Genomic DNA, 19,031 nt, shown 5'->3' on the forward strand with positions numbered 1-19,031 from the left:
TTCGACTGCAAACAGTCTTGATCACAAAATGAATTGATACAGGCAACACCTATATATAGAAAATTTCCAGACATAAAAAATGGACTACAAACAGTGCATGTTGTTTTACAGATTTCTGTGGCAGCCATCTTGAAACTGCTTAATGCAGATAAGAGATAATACCCATGGAGTTCCTGAAGGTACAATTATTACATGTTAATGGTTTTGAAGGGAAACTCTGTTGTAATCATATGACCAACTTGTTAGCATAATGTGCAGTAGAGTGTCGCTCATGCTTCACAGTGCCAGGTCAGGCATATGTCATACAACTTTGGCCGCCATCTCCAAGTACAGTTGTGCATATATTGTAAATTCACATAGTGCAAAATTAGATGCAATGGGGAATATGGCATTTCGCATTACTTGTACAAAGATAATCTTTTTTACTGCAAATATTATTGCTCAAACGTGTAGCTCCCCCTCAAGTTTGTTAAGATGTCCTTATAGTTCCACAACATGGTGCTGTCAAGGACGGCGAAGCTCTGCCGTTTAGTGCAGTGTCATAATAGCACTTAAGATTGAATTAGAACGACACCTGCTCCCCGAGTTTTGTGGTTGCGCATTAACACAGTTATTGTTATGTAGTTTTTAGATGAATGACTTTAAAAAAATATATATATATAATCTAGTTAATTACATTTAAATTACAAATGAACCAATGTAATGTAGGTGCATGCAGATAAATTTAATATTCTTGTACTTTACATTACATGCATGTAAAGTCCATATTTTGGCTGTAGATATTTTGACAACAAAACTTTTGCATCACAGTATTATTGTGGTCGGTATCTGTCATACATATTCATTTTAGGTCTGGCCTAGTGAGAGAGTTAGCTACTTTGCCAGCCTCATATAATCAAAAAGTTCATAAACAGGAAACACATACATATTTTAAAACATGGGAGGGGACTTTACTGTTCTGAGCAACTGTCATTCACATTTTGCTTCCACCCACTATACTGGACAGCCTAAGGCAGTCGGTCAGCACACTTTAGCCACTGGCTCTCTGGCACTGTAAGTGACTGCATTTTGCCTCATCATAATGCACATCAGCCTTAAAAGAAGACTCAGAACTGATCATTTGTAATTTGCAAATGCCTTTATCTAACAATTATGTCTCCTTTTTTATTTTCTTAATTTATCCTAGAGTGTTTAAACTTCGTCTTCATGATACAGTGATTTAAAACCAATAGCACCTTTAGGTGAGCAAGAATCTTAGGTGAACAAGAATCTTAGGTGAACAAGAATCCTGTGCAGCCCTGAATGAATATATGTTCCATTAAAATCATGAATTAAAAAAAGATTCTTGCATGCATGCGACAGCCACGTTTATGCCACATATTTTATTTATTTTCCTCTTTCACTCAGGGGTGTAGCTTTGGGGGGGTTACACCCCCCCTAGTCAATGTATTTATTGGTAAATAGTTGGGTCCTGGTGCTTTCAGTCGGGTATGGTGAGATGTCTGTCGGATTTCACCAGGAAATGTTCAACACAAACTCACCCTCTCTGTTTTAAAAGTCTTTAAAAATGTTGGTTATTTTCCAAAATATTGTTTTCTCTCACTTTGTACCCGAACCAATCCTCATTCGTCTTCAATTCCACTTCCCTTTAGCTGCTTTCATGCACCCTGCTTGTCTATTATGTATTTTAATATTACGTGCCAGTGTGATTGTTGGAAAATCTGAACCTCACCCCTCCACCCCCCACAAATCTTACTCACCAAGCTACACCCCTGTTTTGATTTCTGTGGCCTATGATCATAATGAAAAAAAAAAAAGATGTGACCACCACACCCTCTTTGCTTAAGACAAACCTCTTTTGCTTTGTCAGTGTCTTTTACAGAGGGATATAAGGCTGAATGCAAATACAGACTCTGGCGGGAGACTCTGTAACTCTTCCAAACCTCAGACTGGGCTGAGCAATCTAATTATTTTTTAGCTGTTCTGCTGACAGCTGATGTTGTCCAGTGTTTACTTTCATAATGCAGTACACTGGAACATGGATCCCCCAGGGGTAATGTCTGTTGCCTGGGAACCAGTGGTGGTTGTTTTTGTCCTTGAAGGGTCCAACCTTGGGGGGGGGGGCGTTAAGGGGGGAATAAGAGTAAGAGGGAGGTGGTCCTTGCAGTGAAAGTTCAGCTTCTGAAGCCAGGCTAAAAGAGCTGCCAGGCCAGCATCTGGAACTTTCAGGTGGTTCAGTCAGACCTTCAGTGATTGGTCGAGGGCTTCCTCCAAGGCGGTATCAGTACCTTGGGGATCCTGCACTCTGTGTTTATCAGTTGCACTGATTTAGCTGGAACAACAGCTCAGTCTGGCAGTCTGGTTGCTGGCAGGAGGCAATGGAGGTGCAGATTGGGGAGGGAGGAAAGACAGCCACCTAAGTAGGCCTTATGCACAATGTGCAGTACCTTGACCCTGAATTCTACCGGAAGTCAATGAATACCTTCCAGGTTGGGTGTAAAAGGCACAGTTTCTTAAGTGTAAAGATAATGCCTTAGAGCATGGTTTTGTATTCTTTACAGTTTAAAAAAAAATAGAAATACGCTGATAATATTGCAATGCACGGGACCATGAACAGTGATCTTACAAGCTGTGGAGGAGGAGGACGCTTTGGAGGAGGATGCATAATAAGTGATTTGTGTTCTTTCCTGCTTTGGTTACCTGAGCAGGTAATGGGAGCTCTAAGAGTCCTGACGTCTAGCCGTTTTATTACATGGGCCTGGTATGATAATGAAAGGCTGAGCCTGGTAAACAGCACAATTAAATCACCTGGCCTATCTGTCACTAAGAGTTTGCTGATGACACTTTTCAACCATGGGTACAAAAGGGGGTGGTGATGGACGGAGAATCTGAATCAATGAAACACTCACACCCAGTCGAAAGATCTGGGTTTAATCCATCACTGTTCTTTAGCCCACTCTGCCACCCAAGTTCAGACATGGCTATATGCAAATCAGTCCGACCCTGTGCCTCATGGGAACAGTCCAGCCCGAACTGCCAAGCCATGTCTTCCCTGGACCGGAAACAAGCTTCCGAGGACCGGTTTCCGGCATTCCAGCTGTCTTCAGCCCGGCTCTGCTTGAATCCAGTGGCAAAGTGAGCAAGGGACTCACGTCTGAGCATACCCTGCCACAATTATGGCGGGCAAAAGCGGTACAAAAGGGAGTGGTGATGTGTTTGATTGATTCAGATGCTCCGTCCATCACCACCCCCTTTTGTACCGCTTTTGGCCGCCATAAGTGTGGCAAGGTATGCTCAGACGTGAGTCCCTTGCTCACTTTGCCACTGGATTCAAGCAAGCCGGGCTGAAGACGGCTGGAATGCCAGAAACCGGTCCGCGGAAGCTTGTTTCCGGTCCAGGGAAGACATGGCTTGGCAGTTCGGGCTGGACTGTTCCCATGAGGCGCAGGGTCAGACTGATTTGCATATAGCCATGTCTGAACTGGGGTGGCAGAGTGGGCTAAAGAACGGTGATGGATTAAACCCAGATCTTTTGACTGGGTGTGAGTGTTTGATTGATTCAGATGCTTCGTCCATCACCACTCCCTTTTGTACCGCTTTTGGCCGCCATAAGTGTGGCAGGGTATGCTCAGACGTGAGTCCCTTGCTCACTCTGCCACTGGATTCAAGCAAGCCGGGCGGAAGACGGCTGGAATGCCAGAAACCGGTCCTCGGAAGCTTGTTTCCGGTCCAGGGATGACATGGCTTGGCAGTTCGGGCTGGACTGTTCCCATGAGGCACAGGGTCAGACTGATTTGCATATAGCCATGTCTGAACTGGGGTGGCAGAGTGGGCTAAAGAAAGGTGATGGATTAAACCCAGATCTTTTGACTGGGTGTGAGTGTTTGATTGATTCAGATGCTCCGTCCATCACCACCCTCTTTTGTACCACTTTTCAACCATCGACAGCTCTTTATCCTCCAAACCGAATTGTGCTTTAGACACTGCGAGAATCAGAACAGTCCTTCAGAGGATATGGCCACATCTGTAACTGGTCGACTACATGCACTTCAAGATACATGTAGATTTTGAACAATATTGGCGACAAAAATAATATTTTGAGGATCCAGACAAGGATCATTAATGAGGTGAATTGGATTAATTTAAACCGCTGCATCTGATTGGAGAGAAATGATTAGATCCAATCTATAGTGGTGTAGGACATCCCATCTAGACTCACAGTACGTCATGGTCAACTGATGTTCCCGGTGGAGAATTCCAGGAAGATATGTGTTGCTACATAGTCTGAGTCCAAGGAGCTATCATTTTGGCTAGTTCTTATTCTGTGCCTCGTACCGGTCTATAACCCTATCGGTAATCCTGGAGAATATTATTATATCACACATACTCTTGGAGCTGATGGGTATCCTCACCTTCAATCATTTTGCAGAGATAAGCCAAGTTGGCAATGGGATACTGTTGGGTTCCGTATGGTCTACAATTGGTTTCTTCAAAAAATGGCTAGACCTGCTATCACTCATTAGGAAGTGTTCTTCTTAGAATGGTTTGTTTGCTAATTTATCATGTTTAACTGGAATATTGCTTGTGCAGGCCTAAAAATAAATATAGTTTTGCATTGAACTCTCTTGAACTGCTGTCGGCATGTCCAACTCCAAAAAATGGTGTATGCCGATTAGTTATGCCCAGCCGAAAGACTATACCATATATTTGCAGTCTGTGAGAAGGAATGCATACCCTAGCTAAAATGCTACCATTACCAAACTAAATAGGCATATTTGTTTCCCTCAAATCTGTTTATAAATTGTTTCCAAAGGGTACAAGGGTGTCGCAAGTGGTATCATCTGCCAGCTTAGATGTGCATGGGTATTGCTCTTCAGGATTTTACATACTTGAATAGACAAATTAGAATACAAAGGAGCCAGATGTACATTGTGTTCATACTTACATCTCCGCAGTGCAGAGATGCAACATTCCCCTAATTAAAAAACATAAACACAAAGAATTAAAGGAAACCAAGGAGGAATAAAGGGAATGCTCTTGCCCATCCTGTCCCAGCTTATTATCCTCCACAAGGATAACAAGGGTAAAAGTAAGGAGATTCCCTCAGAGTGCAAATAGACATAGTTTAAGTGAACAAGAGCAGAGAGCCAAAGTGGTGAGTCAGAACCTAGTGCTTGTCAGAGAGTGATCAGAGTGTTCGTGAGGGTACCATGGGACAGGAATGTCCAGATTTGTCAATAGCCACCAAGAATTGAGCCCTTCGGCCAGACCACTTCCATTCCCTCCCCTACTCCTCACATTATTTATTTATAGTTTGTTTATAGCGCGAACGTGACCCAAGGGTATCAGAGCGCTTCACCGTAACATGAGGTACAGTTTAGAATACAACGGGTATAGCAGCATTAATATATATATGATTCCGGTACATGTCTTTCTTAACAGTTTCAACAATATCAATTTTAGGATCTGTTTAGTGAACAAAGGTGTAACAGTATTACTATCCAAATGTGTACTTTCCATATGTTTTACATCAATACTCCAGAGTAGTACTGTACAGTTAAAGAAGTTTTCGCAGCTTAACTGGTGATTTTATCTTTACATTCGTTGTTGATTGCTTCCACAATGTTTTGCTATTGTTTTCCAACAGACTTACCTTTAGGGCTATAATCCATTCCATCTACGTAGAAGACTCCATTGCGGAGGGCAATCTCCTGCAGAATAATGCCGAAGCTGTAGACATCGCCCTTCTGGGTGCCTGGCGGTGGTGGAACCTCCATCCTCAGCAGCTCCGGAGCCGTCCACAAATTTTCTACGCAGGAAAACATGGGGGAGGCCATATCACTCATGGCGCCCACACTGCCCCTGCACAGCATGCAGACCATTTATCACCTGCCCACTATTTAATACAAACCAGGAACACCACACCCCTTACACAACATACGCATCAGTTAATACACCCCACTAACAGTCAAATTCACCAGTGCGCACACGATTATGCACTTGTCACTCTCCCACCTAAACTCCATAAATACCAGGTAGTATCCCTCAAACACAACATATAGAGGTACAATTCAAACCATAGCAAGCACACAAGCCTCCAAATCCTTCCCAAACCACCGACAAGATGAGGTTCTCACTGGCGTAGAATGCATGGGTGTCTTCTAAGTCCACAATGCTTCGGAAACTCGCCAGGCCATAGTCGGTGATCTTCAAGACAAAGCGGCTGTCTACCACGCAATTGGAGGATTTCAGGTTTCCATGGGAAACAATGACACTGTTGTGCAAAAACAGCATCCCCTGTTAAAAAGACAAGAGGTGAGATGGCAGCAAACGCATGGGATCTGACAGAGGCTTCTGAAGAAGGGTTCTACCTCCTGGGAAAAGGAACTTCCAACTAATGTGAAAGAATGGCATGGTGATGGGTGGCACTGCTTGGTATAAGGAGATAGGCTGTGTTGGAAAAACCAAAGCTCTGCATGGCATGTGTGCATATGGAAGATCTAAGTACATTCCCTTCCACTTGTGAAGATGCACAATCTTTTTTTCCCTCATCAATAAGCAGGACCATCAGTGTCAGGCATTGATAGCACAAGAGTAGGCCGGGGACACTAGGAATAAAAGGGATAATATGGACTTAAAGTAATAGTCACCTAAAGGTAACTTTATCCTACTCATGTATTCTGATTATCTACAACTCTCAACCTGCGTAGACTTCACATTGAGACAAAAGAAGAAAGGGCTAGATTTTTTAAGACATCTTGCCTTAATTGTAATTCTTATTGTGGCATTAGGTTCTGCAGAATTTCTGTGGTGGACTAAGCACCAGGTATACCCGACAGATCATGCCTGGAGAGTGTAAATCAGTGCTTAATTTGGGCTGTGGTTCCCAGTGCTCGGCATCAGCACTTTATTGTCAATACCGGCGCTTTTTAACTTCTGCCACATGATATCACTGTTTATCTAATTTGAAGATGAGCACAACAGTTGTTTAATGAATACACAGTAAAAATTGCTGATACCTGCTGCCCAAGCCAGTTTTATAGCTTGGGTATAGTCTGAAATGTCGTACTTATAGGAGTGTGATGGTTAGTAGTGGTGTGGGTAGTGCCGTTGGCAGCACTGGTAGGAAATGGATACAATAGGCCGGTCAGGTGCCACCTGATGACCTTGTTCGGACAGAAAAGGATTCTCACAGCCAGTTCCTGATCCAATGGCTATCAAGAAGGTTTTGTAAGTGTCTCCTGTTATCGTCACTTCACCAAAGATCTGGTGATCGACATGACAAACGTGCCTGGGATCTTTCTTCTTGAGCCAAGCGCAGAGGAAGCGTCTCAGCCATTTTCGTGTATCCATTCGGCTGCTACAACCTGCAGGCTGTTGGAGGAATGGCCTCAATGTGCAAAGACTAGTTCTCCATCCAAGCTGAGAGATTGCTGGGAGAGATGAGGCTTCTACTCACATCCATCATCATCAGACCACACCTCAGGGCCCTGCTCCAACCAGATGAATAACAGAACGCCCAGGGCCTCTGCATCTTTAAGAGACAATGGATCCAGGTGAGTTAATGGAAAGGCAATCCCAAACTAGTTTCATGTGAGAATGTCCATCAATAAATGGGGTCACCGCCAAGCCAAGAAGTGAAAAGGCTACGTATAAGTACCAGTGGGAAGGAAAGGTGTCTGGGTCTGGTTAATATCATGCCTTGGAGATGTAGCCTAGGACCATCTGGTTCAGTACCCACTCCTATGTGAGTGAGTGTAAGTTTCTTCTCACTCTATCTGCCCTCAGCTTCAACAGCCTGGGGGAACCAGGAGAAAGAGGTGCTAGGAAAGGCCTCATTCGCACAGTCCTATTACCTGTCATCGGAGAGGAGGGGAAACAGTGCTCTGGGACAGCCGCTCTTTTGTAGGCGAGCGCCAATATCTCTCTGGATGTTTCCAATGGAAAGAAGGGCTATAAGGACAGGGATGCTGTCTTCAGCAGGAAGAGTATGATGTGAGGGAGATGTATATCTTGGCAGATAGAAGAGACACCTCAGTAAAATGTTGGGAGTATCCTCCTCAACCCCCACCTGAGAGACCTCACATGTGATGAGTAAACCTAAAGAGGCTTGGCCTGTGGGCAGTGACTGGAAGATCCCTTGCCTGTACATACGTTGCCTCGTACAGCAGTCCACCCTCACTCATGGAGCCTGCACTCCTAACAATCTGTGCTACTGAGCTGCACTACAGCAGGATGAGTTCATCTTTTGATGGCCACTTGGGCAGACGTAGTGGAGTCCTTGCAAACCTCCTTCACCAAGAGCATCAAATAATGCTTCATTAATCGAGTACAGCGAGGGCAGTTGTGATACGCCTTCCTTCCAATGGAGTTGTAAATACCTTCTGAAATACGTAAGATCGGAGAAGGCCGCACAAAGCTTGCAATATGCTACCAATGCTGTTTGCATTGTGTGCCTAAGGGAAGCTTTCACTACTTCTCCTCATGCTCAATGAGGGAAACGTCTATATGTAATGCTTTACTGCTACACAAGCCGGAAATTCGCCTCTCCTCTTTTATGCGACCCTATCCGCTGGAGTCATATTTGTCTCAGGGGTCAAACTTTTCAAACACATCTCTTCTTCTCATCAATCTGAACTCATATGGAAGCCAGAAGCCTTTTGAAAATGGCTTCTATTAATCACAAAGTCATTGGCTCCAGTATTCTGAAATATGTGATCAAAAGCGGAGTATCTCACAGGAAAGCCACTCGCTCTGGAGTTCAACTCACTTCACCTGGAACAACTTGCTTTCATGAACAACAGACCCTTTTTAGACATTTTCAGTGAGGGCACTTAGGACTGAGAACTCCATTACCAAGACAATCCATTGATCCCTCTTGTGAGAGATACAAAAAACCTTCTAATACCTACCATTCAAACAAAAATTCAAGTGCAATGCTATATCTTGTGTTCAAAGGCCAGATGTAAGATGTATTAAGTCTATGATTCTAAAAGGTGGGTGCAAATTGCAGTAGCAGCTGGTGTCCGGGAAATGTGGGGGAGTATCGAGGGGGTGGGAAGGCAGTGTGAGGGGGGAGGCTGAAACTATTTTCTTGCTCGCCACTCTGCTCGCTGTGGTGGATTTTTTCAAGCCCTAAAAGGGTGTTACGGTTCTCGTCAGGCCAGGAAGCCAACCGGACAGAATTGAAGCAGCGGCCTGTCACACCTTGACAAATGTTTGACTACAGGAAGCCGCTCTCGCTCCCACACCTTTTCGAGCAATTACTACGGTGAAACTCGCTATTACTGCAGGGTGAATAGCAGCCTCCAGAAGAGATTGGGTGAAATCCCAACCTACCACCAAAGGAAGGTAGGATAGTAGGTGTATCAAGGGGATCTTCGGTGCTGACGAAAGCCGTAAGACCCCTTTATGGTTGAAACATGTTGACAGACATGCAGATAGGGGGGTGTGTTGCTACTAACTCTCCCTGACACCACCATCCTATATACATTTAATCTTGACCGAGGAGTCCATGAATAAAATTGACATCGGATATTCCAGAGCCAGTTTTAAACTCTTATTTCTGCACCACAATTCTTTTCTGATTCCGAAAACATTTTGTTTGTATTGTCTTCCCCTTCCTTTTGCTCCACCCCAGTCGTTGGTCCGCGCTGGGGTGTGGATAGCAAGCCCTATGATGAAGCGCGCCACAATTTGTGGGTGAGGACAGTTTAAAAAAAACACAAAGCATGTGTCACAAACAACATTAATCATGTGTTTCTGTGCACTCCTACTCCTCTTTTGTGTGCAGGGAAACAGCAACAACTGTTACAAAGCTACAAAATGGGACTACTTGGGTAAATAAAAGTGCTATGTAATAAAATAACTTATTACATAATTTACTGAGTTTAATCTATGGTGCATGGGAGATATAGCAACATCTACAAGATATGAACAGCATGTACATTGAATGAGAGGGTAGGGCAGCCTGTGTTGCCATCTTCCAGTCCCGACCCGGTGGATCAGACACCCACCTTGACAATGTCGTTGATCAGCGAGTATCTGAACATCCAGTCCAAGGTGATGCTCTCGTTCTCCAGGATGTCCTAAAGGTTGCAGAGTGAGAGAGAAGCAGAGTGAGACATGAAGGGGACTGGCACTCGGCAGAAGCAAAGAAGATCTGAGTGGTTACAATGGTGCAGCGAGTGGTAAACACGGTTATACCAGGGCTGCGGTTATCACCAACTCAATTGAAAAATCCAGTTGGGTTTTCAGAATGGCCAACACATATGCAACTAATCAAAAATGAAATGCATTCTATGTAAATCTGTGTCATGCATATCCCTTGTGGGTGTCCACAAAACGTAAGGTTGTTTCATTATTCTATGATTTGCTGCAACTGTACTAATAAAACACACACACACACACACACATATATATATATATATATATATATATATGTGTATGTTAAGATAGATAGATATTGAATGGGCTAAGAAACATCAGCAGCTATAGGAACTATAGTAGCTGACATAGTCGCGTTTTGTGTCTCAGTGGACCAATGAGTCCACTGCAGGGGCCTGCATTCGACCTCATGGACAAGGGTTCAAATCCTGGCGGATCCACTCAGCCTTTCATCCATCTGAGGTTGATAAAATGCGTACCATTGAGTTGAGTACCAATAAACAACTGTTATTCAACACCAAGATGCCTACAGGTGAAGGTGCGCTTTACAAATACATGTTATGTTATAGTGTACGTCTCTATATAGAGTGGCACCATTTTCTAAGGGCGCCTCAGCAGGACACCCCCACCACCCAATTTTTAATTTGATTTAATTGTTACCACACCCATAAGTAAATAAATAGGTGTGCACACATATTTATTCACTTATGGGTGTGTGCACCTATTTTTATTTACTTATGGGCGTGAGTTTATTATTATTATAGATAATGAAATAAAATCAAAAAATGGGGAGGGGTGTCTGTGGTGTCCTGCTGAGGCGCCCCAGATAATGCTGCCACTCGATATAGAGACGTATACTATAGTACCTATAGCTGCTGGTGCTTCTCTACGCCCATTAAATTCTGAACATCGATGTGACATTCACACGCGGAGAATGAATTGCGCCTAACTGTTCAAAGAATACTTTATAAGCAGTTCTGACTTATTAATGTACCTGGGGCAGTGAGAAATGAAAAGAGAAAGAGCACAGAGGTAAATCCCTGTCAGCATGAATGTAAACTGATCATCCCTCTGGGCATAGAAACACCTGAGGGACCTAACAGTGAGGCTGAAATGCATTTAGGTTTATGAGTTGTATGACACCTTTGATTTGGTTTCTTTTATTGGTCATATTCATACACAGCTCTTTCTTGAACAATCACTATGTATTAGGAATATTGAAGAGCATCGTAAACCGCTGCTTTGCCCCAGGGGCGAAACTGAGTAAGATATTCCTATATAATTGACTGTGATGTGCCCTAATGTGTCTGGATTGTAATAATTTTTTTCTCAAAGATGACTGCTTGACCGAATGTCCCAGGCTCTCTGAATCTAAACTCATGCTCAGTTTCTCACAGGGTCTCTATGCCAGATAAGAATGATCTGTCAAGTGTGTTTATATGCAACACATATAGTATGTATACTTTGCCTAGTTCCATCGTTTGTGCATCGCTGTTTCTGCCGAGCCCCACTGAACTGGGGTTGCTTTAGGTTTAACTTATTCATGGCTTATAATGAATCAGCATTCTCAACTTTGAGTATGTGACAATTGTCATTTCACACTGTACATTTATAGGGGAACAGCGTTTACAACGCAACTTTTACCACGCAGTACCTTTACCACGCAACTTGTGCAACGCAAGTCGTTACAACGACTTGCGCTGGGGGGGCTGTAGGATAGGGAATAGTTTAATTTACTATCCAAAACCTTCCCTACTATCCACAGGGACTGGAGTTGGAATAGTAAATTAAACTATTCACTATCCAGCGCCCCGCAACGCAAGTCGTTGTAACGACTTGCCTTGTAAAACCTGCGTGGTAAAGGCATGCGTTGTAAAAGCATGCATAGTAACGACATACATCCACATTTATATATTTAATGTGAAGTATGCCCTCTTTTAAATTGGGATCAGGAAATGCCAGTTCACCCGAGCCCTTGGAAAGATCACGGGTGCGAGTAAAACGAAGAAGAAACCTGGCATTGTGCATTAAAAGATGCCATTTGCTTTTACAGCCCCGGGTCTGGCTGGTTTTAAGTAAGATGGGTGACCATGAATGTAATCAACGTTCTGGAACAACAACGGATGAGCAGCAGCTTACCATTTTTCAGTACCAGCCAGTGGCCGTATGAAATGAGTGCATTTTCCTGGTTAGCGCTCGCGGTACCTTCAATTCTAGTGAACTGGGGCCAGCTCATTCAGGTGAAAAACGTTGTGGCTGCTTTAAAGCCGCTCCGTGTTTCACAGTGAAGATGGCTCCCGGCCTGCACTTTGATGGGGAATTTAAGATCCCCTTGCAGGCGGGTGCAGTGAGTAACTGAGCACACCTGCAAGGGGATGTCTTGGGGGTCCATGCGATCTCCTTTCCCCCCTCCACAGGGCTGCTATCAGGGGGCGCACTGTCAGTGCCCCTCCAGACAGCTTCTTTGCCTCTGCACCTGTGTCTGTAATATGGCGCAGACACAAAGGCCAATGGATCCCCTCATTTGCATGGGGCTGCTCCATGCAAATGAGGGAACACCCTCTGATGACATCGCTGGTGCTTTATGTGCGCCAGTGTTATCGTTATTACAGAAGGGAACGCACAAGCGTCAGCGTCCCTTCTGTAATACTAAAATGCCCTAGGGGCATGAAAACAGGCGCAAACGCCTGTTGCACCCCCAGGGCACTCCAGTAATACGGCGCCAGGTGCTCATGTTCACTCAGAGTGTATCTCGGGGGAGCAGAATCACAAGACTGTTGATAAATGCACCTGTGTCAATTGCCTCAGAAAAATTAATCTTTCCACCCATCGCTTTTTGCTTTCTTCAGTACAATGCCTTAAAAGAGGCGGGTATGGCCAGATTAGGGTTCCGTGCACACTGTACCACAGACGTCAAGCTGCACCTTACTGAGGAAGCCCAGATAGGCCAAACCTGCTCTATGGTTGCCTATGTTCCTGCCCCAGCAGTTGACGCTGGACTGTTTCTATTGGAGCAGGAGCAAAACTGATTTGCATATGGCTGGTTCCTGTCAAGGGTGCCATGGTGGGAAAACACAACCCTTTAGTCACCAGAGAAGCCACACTTGATGGGGGCCTAGTATCTTTCAGACTTCTTACCATCCAGTAGCATGAGTTACTACAAAGACTTCAATGTCTGATTTAATCGCTAAGACCTGAAACACCCTCCCCCTACACCACGGAGCAAGCTCCGTTGCTCCAACAGTTCAGGAAGGACCTCAAGACCTGGATGTTCAACCAATAGGAACGTGCAGCTACAGAACCCAACGGTGGCCCGAGCCCCCCACGGGTGTAGCAGCCGCGCTATACAAATCCCGATTGATTGAATCACGCAGAACCGTAAGTAAACTATGAATATGTTCCTATTTAAGGCTCAAACAAGTCTTTCAATCCACCAACAACACACTATTTGATATCAATCAAATGCTTCTTTAGTATTAGTTTTTTACAACTTGATTCAGTAAAATACAATCCACCCTCAACCAGAGGGCAACATAAGCATTTGCCATTCCATTTGCTGCATTTCCGCCAAGAAGGAACGTAAGGAGCATCCACTGGACTGGTTTTGCCACCTGGTGAATGGCGTTCAACTTGGAAAATGTGTAGGCTCAGTTCAATCATAACGGGCCATGGGGACTGGTTTCACAGGCCTTTCATCAATTTGACGTCAATCCATCCTTGTCTATACACAGCCTAGACAAGAGTACCACAGACCTCTGCTTGTTTGGGACATACCAGAAGTGCTTCAGCGAGAGGCTGCTAGCCATACTATGGCCACCTTGTTAGTTTGCTGCCTTAGTCACCTGTTCAAGCAATAGACTGCCTTCTATTTCACATAAAAACTAGAAAAGTACCAGTTGTTAATCCACAAGTCCCTTTTTGCCTGATGCCCATGTTTCTCCTCCTGTACTAACATCACACTCTACCTCCTCTGCAATCCTTTCTTCCCACCAACTCCACACCCCTCTCTTCTCTGATGCTACTACTGTCTCTACAATGCTAAATCTGATATACGTTCTTGCTCATTGTTTTGTGTCTCATAACATTGCAAACAGATCCCGGTGACCCGCATGTCTCAGATCTGGATCCTACCTATTGTTGGTTATGTAAGCCGCTCAGACGCCCGTGTTAGGTAGAGCCCTGATATTTGAATGCGTGAAATAAATAAATTAAAAGCACGTCTCAAATTGGTTTACCACCTGCCTCTTGCAAAGAATGGACTGAGTTCCACTCTCAGTAGCCATGTTTCCATGTCAATTCTCACCTAAATTCGCTCTCCCGTCGTGGAGGAAAGGACAGGGTCGTTAAAGAAGACTACGTTGAAAATCAAGAATGTCAGACTACTTTCCCTCTACCCAAAGCACTTCTTGCTGGGTTCTTTAGGTGCCTGGCTTCCCTTAAGTCAGTGGTGGTGGTATTTTCTGGATCTGTGGATAGTTGCTCTTGAGGCTACGTAGGGGATGACTGGGAAGGGACCAACTCTTGTTGGGTCCCTTCTACTGGATCTACCACATTTTCCCCGGGGCTTCTACGAGCCCCCACTGAGCGCTTTGAAGTTCATAACTATCTGCAACCTTGTTCCATGCAGGCACTGCCACACAACTAACATCAGATAGATTCACCTTCAGTGCTACAGGGAAATATTTAAGAAAACATTTTAGGACATTAGGTCTAGCAGTGACCCAGTGGTCCACCACCAATGTTCTCCATCATTCGCTCCTTACCTGCAGGCTGCCTCTTGGACAATACTCGGTCAGGATACAGATGTTTGGCGGATCGGTGCAGGCCCCGATGAAGCGAGTCAGGTGCTCGTTCTGTACATCACGCATCTGGAAAGAGACAGAACCAGGAGTGAGGAAGGCTTTCACAATGTCCAATGAAAGCAATGGGCGGCTCTTTCAAAAAGTGAAGAATGAGAAGCAGGCTAATGCCTCTGGAACGGTGGAAGGACCCAGACAGAGACAGTCATATATGCGCCCATCTAATGTAATGTAAGGTGGATGTGTAGAGAGCTGCTTGCCACCCGTGAGAGGATCTAGACACTGAGTAGGTGAGGATGGACCGGAGTCCAGGCAGTCTTGAGCCAAAGATTTGACTTGAATAACATGGTTGTGTCTTGACTGTATATGTATAGGCATTTTATAGGCATTTATATATATATATATAGCGCACTACTTACCCGTAGGGTCCCAAGGCACTTCGACCGCTGCGAAACCCTTCCTGGCTTCCCTGAGAGATGGTCCCTTAATGAGTATCTCCAGGGTGAGACCAGGCATCCCCGGCGGTCTGGTGGGGCCGTTAGTGAAGATGAGGCAAGCTAATGCCCAGAGTTGCCGAGTGTGATCGCTGATCAGAGTGGGCACCGAGGCGAGAGAATTATCGAGTCCGCTGACCCTGGTCCAGAAACCTGCCGCGCCGGGAATCGAACCCTGGTCCCGGGCCGTCCTCTGCTCTCGGGTCTGCCGCCTCTAACCAGTGAGCCACACTACTTCACAGTGGCCTTTCAGAGACAGGGGCCAGGGTATATAACTAGTTCTGCCCCAGACCCATGGCTTTTTGCTGGCTTGTAACAGACTCTGGCCCTGCTCTACAGACCTTTCAGAGGGAGAACTGGTCTGTCTAGCTTCTGTCCTTCAACTTCACTTTGAGGTGCTATTCTTATGTTATCAGCCATTTAAACTATTTTGATAGCCTAACATTTATTTCAGAATAAAATGAGGTCCCCAAAATTGGCACATGTTAAGGGATGTGTGAACTGCAGGATCACATCCCTATTGCAGCTTTGAGGTTTGTTTTGAGAGTGTGAGACAGTGGACTTGGGGAGGATTGTGGGATATTGCGGTTAGTTCATGAAATGATCCTGTCAGACCTGGACACCTTTTTAGGTCCAGTGGCTATTAGATTGCACTAACATTATATGTATAATATAGTTACTTATAGGGGCTTTCAACCAGCCCTCTTCATCATTTGCTTGTTATTGTAACAGTCACAATGTTTTCGCACACCTCTGCATAGGGCATGCATCAATGAGTCGGCCCACTTCAGCCATTGGCTGCCTTCACTTTGAGTGACAGCAGTCTGCCCTTTCACTATGACCACAGTTACAAACAAAGTAGTTCCCTAAGGTACAAGGGACTACAAAGCCACTGTATGCTTTTCAAAGCAAAAAATATATTTTTGCTTTTAGCCAATTAATTGTTTTATTTGACAAGGTTCGGCCAGCTTTCTCAAAAATAGCGTTTTGCAAATAGCATGACAACAAAACCAGCACTGGCAAAGCTAAAATGCTTCCAGGCCAAGCCAGACACATTGACTTTGCCAAGATTGTGTCCTCTGGCATAGGCAATGCCTTTAGCTCACCTTATCTACTGTAGGTTTTCACCCTGACCAAAACAATGACATGGTGATGGCATGACCGAATTTGGCAGAAGCTCATGGCAAGGAACCCCAGACCTCTAGACCCTGATAAATGCAGTGGCGGCTCCCCAGCTAAGGTGGAGGAGCGTCGGCCCACTGCTTTGAAGCAATATGAGAAGATGAAACATAACACGATAACAACTTTCTGTTATTATCATGTTATGTTTCCTTTGCGGGCGGGAGGGTGGGCGGGCTTGCTCTGCTCGCAAAGCAGGGCAGGGGAGGAGTGGTTTGTCCACTCAAGTGCGCAATGACTGTTTGGTTGGCCCTCTCTGGCCGCCCAAAGCAGTTATGCGCACTTCCCTGTTCTCCCTGCAGGCTGCATTACAGGCTGCCTGGAGAACATGCCCACCTCCCCAGCCCCAGGCTGAGCGCTGTGGCAAGGCACTCAGACAAATCGCAACCCTGCACTGCAGCATTCTGATTTGCTAAGGGGAGGGAGCTTGACTGCCTGCTTCCTGCCCCTGGAAGCGGACCCAGGAGAGCAGGAGAACAGAAGACGCGGGACCCGGCCTTGAGGTAAGTTTTTTTGTGTGTACATTTCTAATTTCGGAGAGCAGGCAGGCAACAGAAGGGAAAGCAGAACTAGCGTGGATCTCTGGGGAAAGCAGGCACAGGAGGATCCCCGCCTAGGGAGTACAGGTCTATTGCAGATCCCTCTGACACAGACATGGAGAACAGACTCAATGAGGGTCCCGCTAACACACTCAGGGACAGCATTGTGAGTGAGCTTTCCTCTGACTCAGCCGGGGAGAGAAGGTGTGGTGAGGCAGCCTGCTGAAGGGTCCTGCAGGCACAGCCAGGGAGATCAGGCATGGGGAGGATTCCCCTGACACAGCCAGGCAGAACAGGACTACCTAGAGTCATGCAGATACAGCCAGGGCACAGGACATACCAAGAGGCCTATGGGGAGCAGGAATATCGAGGGTCCTGCAGACAAAGCCAGAGAGCAGGCCGCTGAGTATCTCTTAGTCACCTCCAGAGAGAGCAGGCTACTGAGAGTCTACAAACACTACCAGAGAGAGCAGGCTACCAAGAGTCTACAAACACCGCCAGAGAGAGCAGGCTACCAAGAGTCTACAAACACCGCCAGAGAGAGCAGGCTACTGAGGGTGCCACAGACACAGCCAGATAGAGCAGGCTACCAAGAGTCTACAAACACCGCCAGAGAGAGCAGGCTACCAAGAGTCTACAAACACCGCCAGAGAGAGCAGGCTACTGAGGGTGCCACAGACACAGCCAGATAGAGCAGACTACCGAGGGTGTACAAACAGCCAGAGAGAGCAGGCCACCGAGGGCTGACAAATAGCCAGAGAGAACAGGCTACCGAGGGTCTACAGACACAGCCAGAGAGTAGGCTACCGAGGGCTGACAAATAGCCAGAGAGAACAGGCTATTGAGGGTCTGCAGACACAGCCAGAGAGAGCAGGCTATTGAGGGTCTGCAGACACAGCCAGGGAGAGCAGGCTTCCGGGGCAGACAAATAGCCAGAGAGAGCAGGCTACTGAGGGTCTACAGACACAGCCAGAGAGAGCAGGCTACCGGGGGTATCGCAGACACAGCCAAAGAGAGCAGGCTACCGAGGGTCTACAGACAGCCAGAGAAAGCAGGCTGCTGAGCGTACCGCAGACACAGCCAGGGAGTGCAGGCTATAGAGGGTACTGCAGACACAGCCATGGAGAGCAGGCTACTGAGGATCCTGCAGACACAGCCAGGGAGAGCAGGCTACCGAAGGTACCGCAGACACAGCCAGGGAGAGCAGGCTACAGAGGGTCTACAGACACTGCAAGAGAGAGTAGGCTATTGAGAGTCTACAAACACAGCCATGGAGAGTAGGCTACTGAGGGTACCGCAGACACAGCCATGGAGAGCAGGCTACCGAAGGTACCGCAGACACAGCCAGGGAGAGCAGGCTACCAAAGCAGGCTACCAAGGGTCTACAGAGAGAGCAGTCCTACTGCTGATATTTGATACACAGTCAGCGTAGGCCTCACCCTGCATGAGGCACGTCTTGGCTGGGGGCCTGGCCTTCACACTGACCCCTTTCACGGAATGTTCGCTTCCTTGACTGTGTGCCTGAGGATTGATGCTCCCTCCTTCGGTGGATGGGAAGTGTCTTGGGAGAGGACCAGGCCAGCTGCCAGCGTTTCCACTCACGATGCAGTCCTTTTGGCAACCTTCGAGGCAGCATGTGTGCTCGTGACAGAGCTGGGGTGTAAGCGCGGATGCACGATCCTACGGGCACTTTTGCGCCACCGGAACATCACTTTTTTAAAATTCCGGTGGCGTAATGTGGCACAGCATATTTATACGGCCACATAAAGCCACTTCGCATGGCTTTTCATGGCCTTATAAATATGTGCCACTTTCACGCAGAAAACTGTGTGAAAGGGGCGTTCCATGGGTGT

At 46.1% G+C, this 19,031-nt stretch overlaps 1 protein-coding gene across 1 annotated transcript in view; it reads right to left on the reverse strand.

Moving 5' to 3' along the window:
* NPR1 (natriuretic peptide receptor 1) overlaps window positions 1-19,031 on the reverse strand; it is a 790,721-nt gene that overhangs the window by 83,511 nt on the left and 688,179 nt on the right. Inside the window, exons 11-14 of the mRNA XM_086947572.1 lie at window positions 14,931-15,035; window positions 10,017-10,088; window positions 6,138-6,297; window positions 5,654-5,809 (exon numbers count right to left, since the gene is read on the reverse strand). Coding sequence (XP_086803698.1) covers window positions 5,654-5,809; window positions 6,138-6,297; window positions 10,017-10,088; window positions 14,931-15,035 — 493 coding nt within the window. The remainder of the gene's footprint in view (window positions 1-5,653; window positions 5,810-6,137; window positions 6,298-10,016; window positions 10,089-14,930; window positions 15,036-19,031) is intronic.

This window comes from Lissotriton vulgaris, chromosome 12 (assembly GCF_964263255.1).
Source record: "Lissotriton vulgaris chromosome 12, aLisVul1.2, whole genome shotgun sequence".
Lineage (NCBI taxonomy): Eukaryota > Metazoa > Chordata > Amphibia > Caudata > Salamandridae > Lissotriton > Lissotriton vulgaris.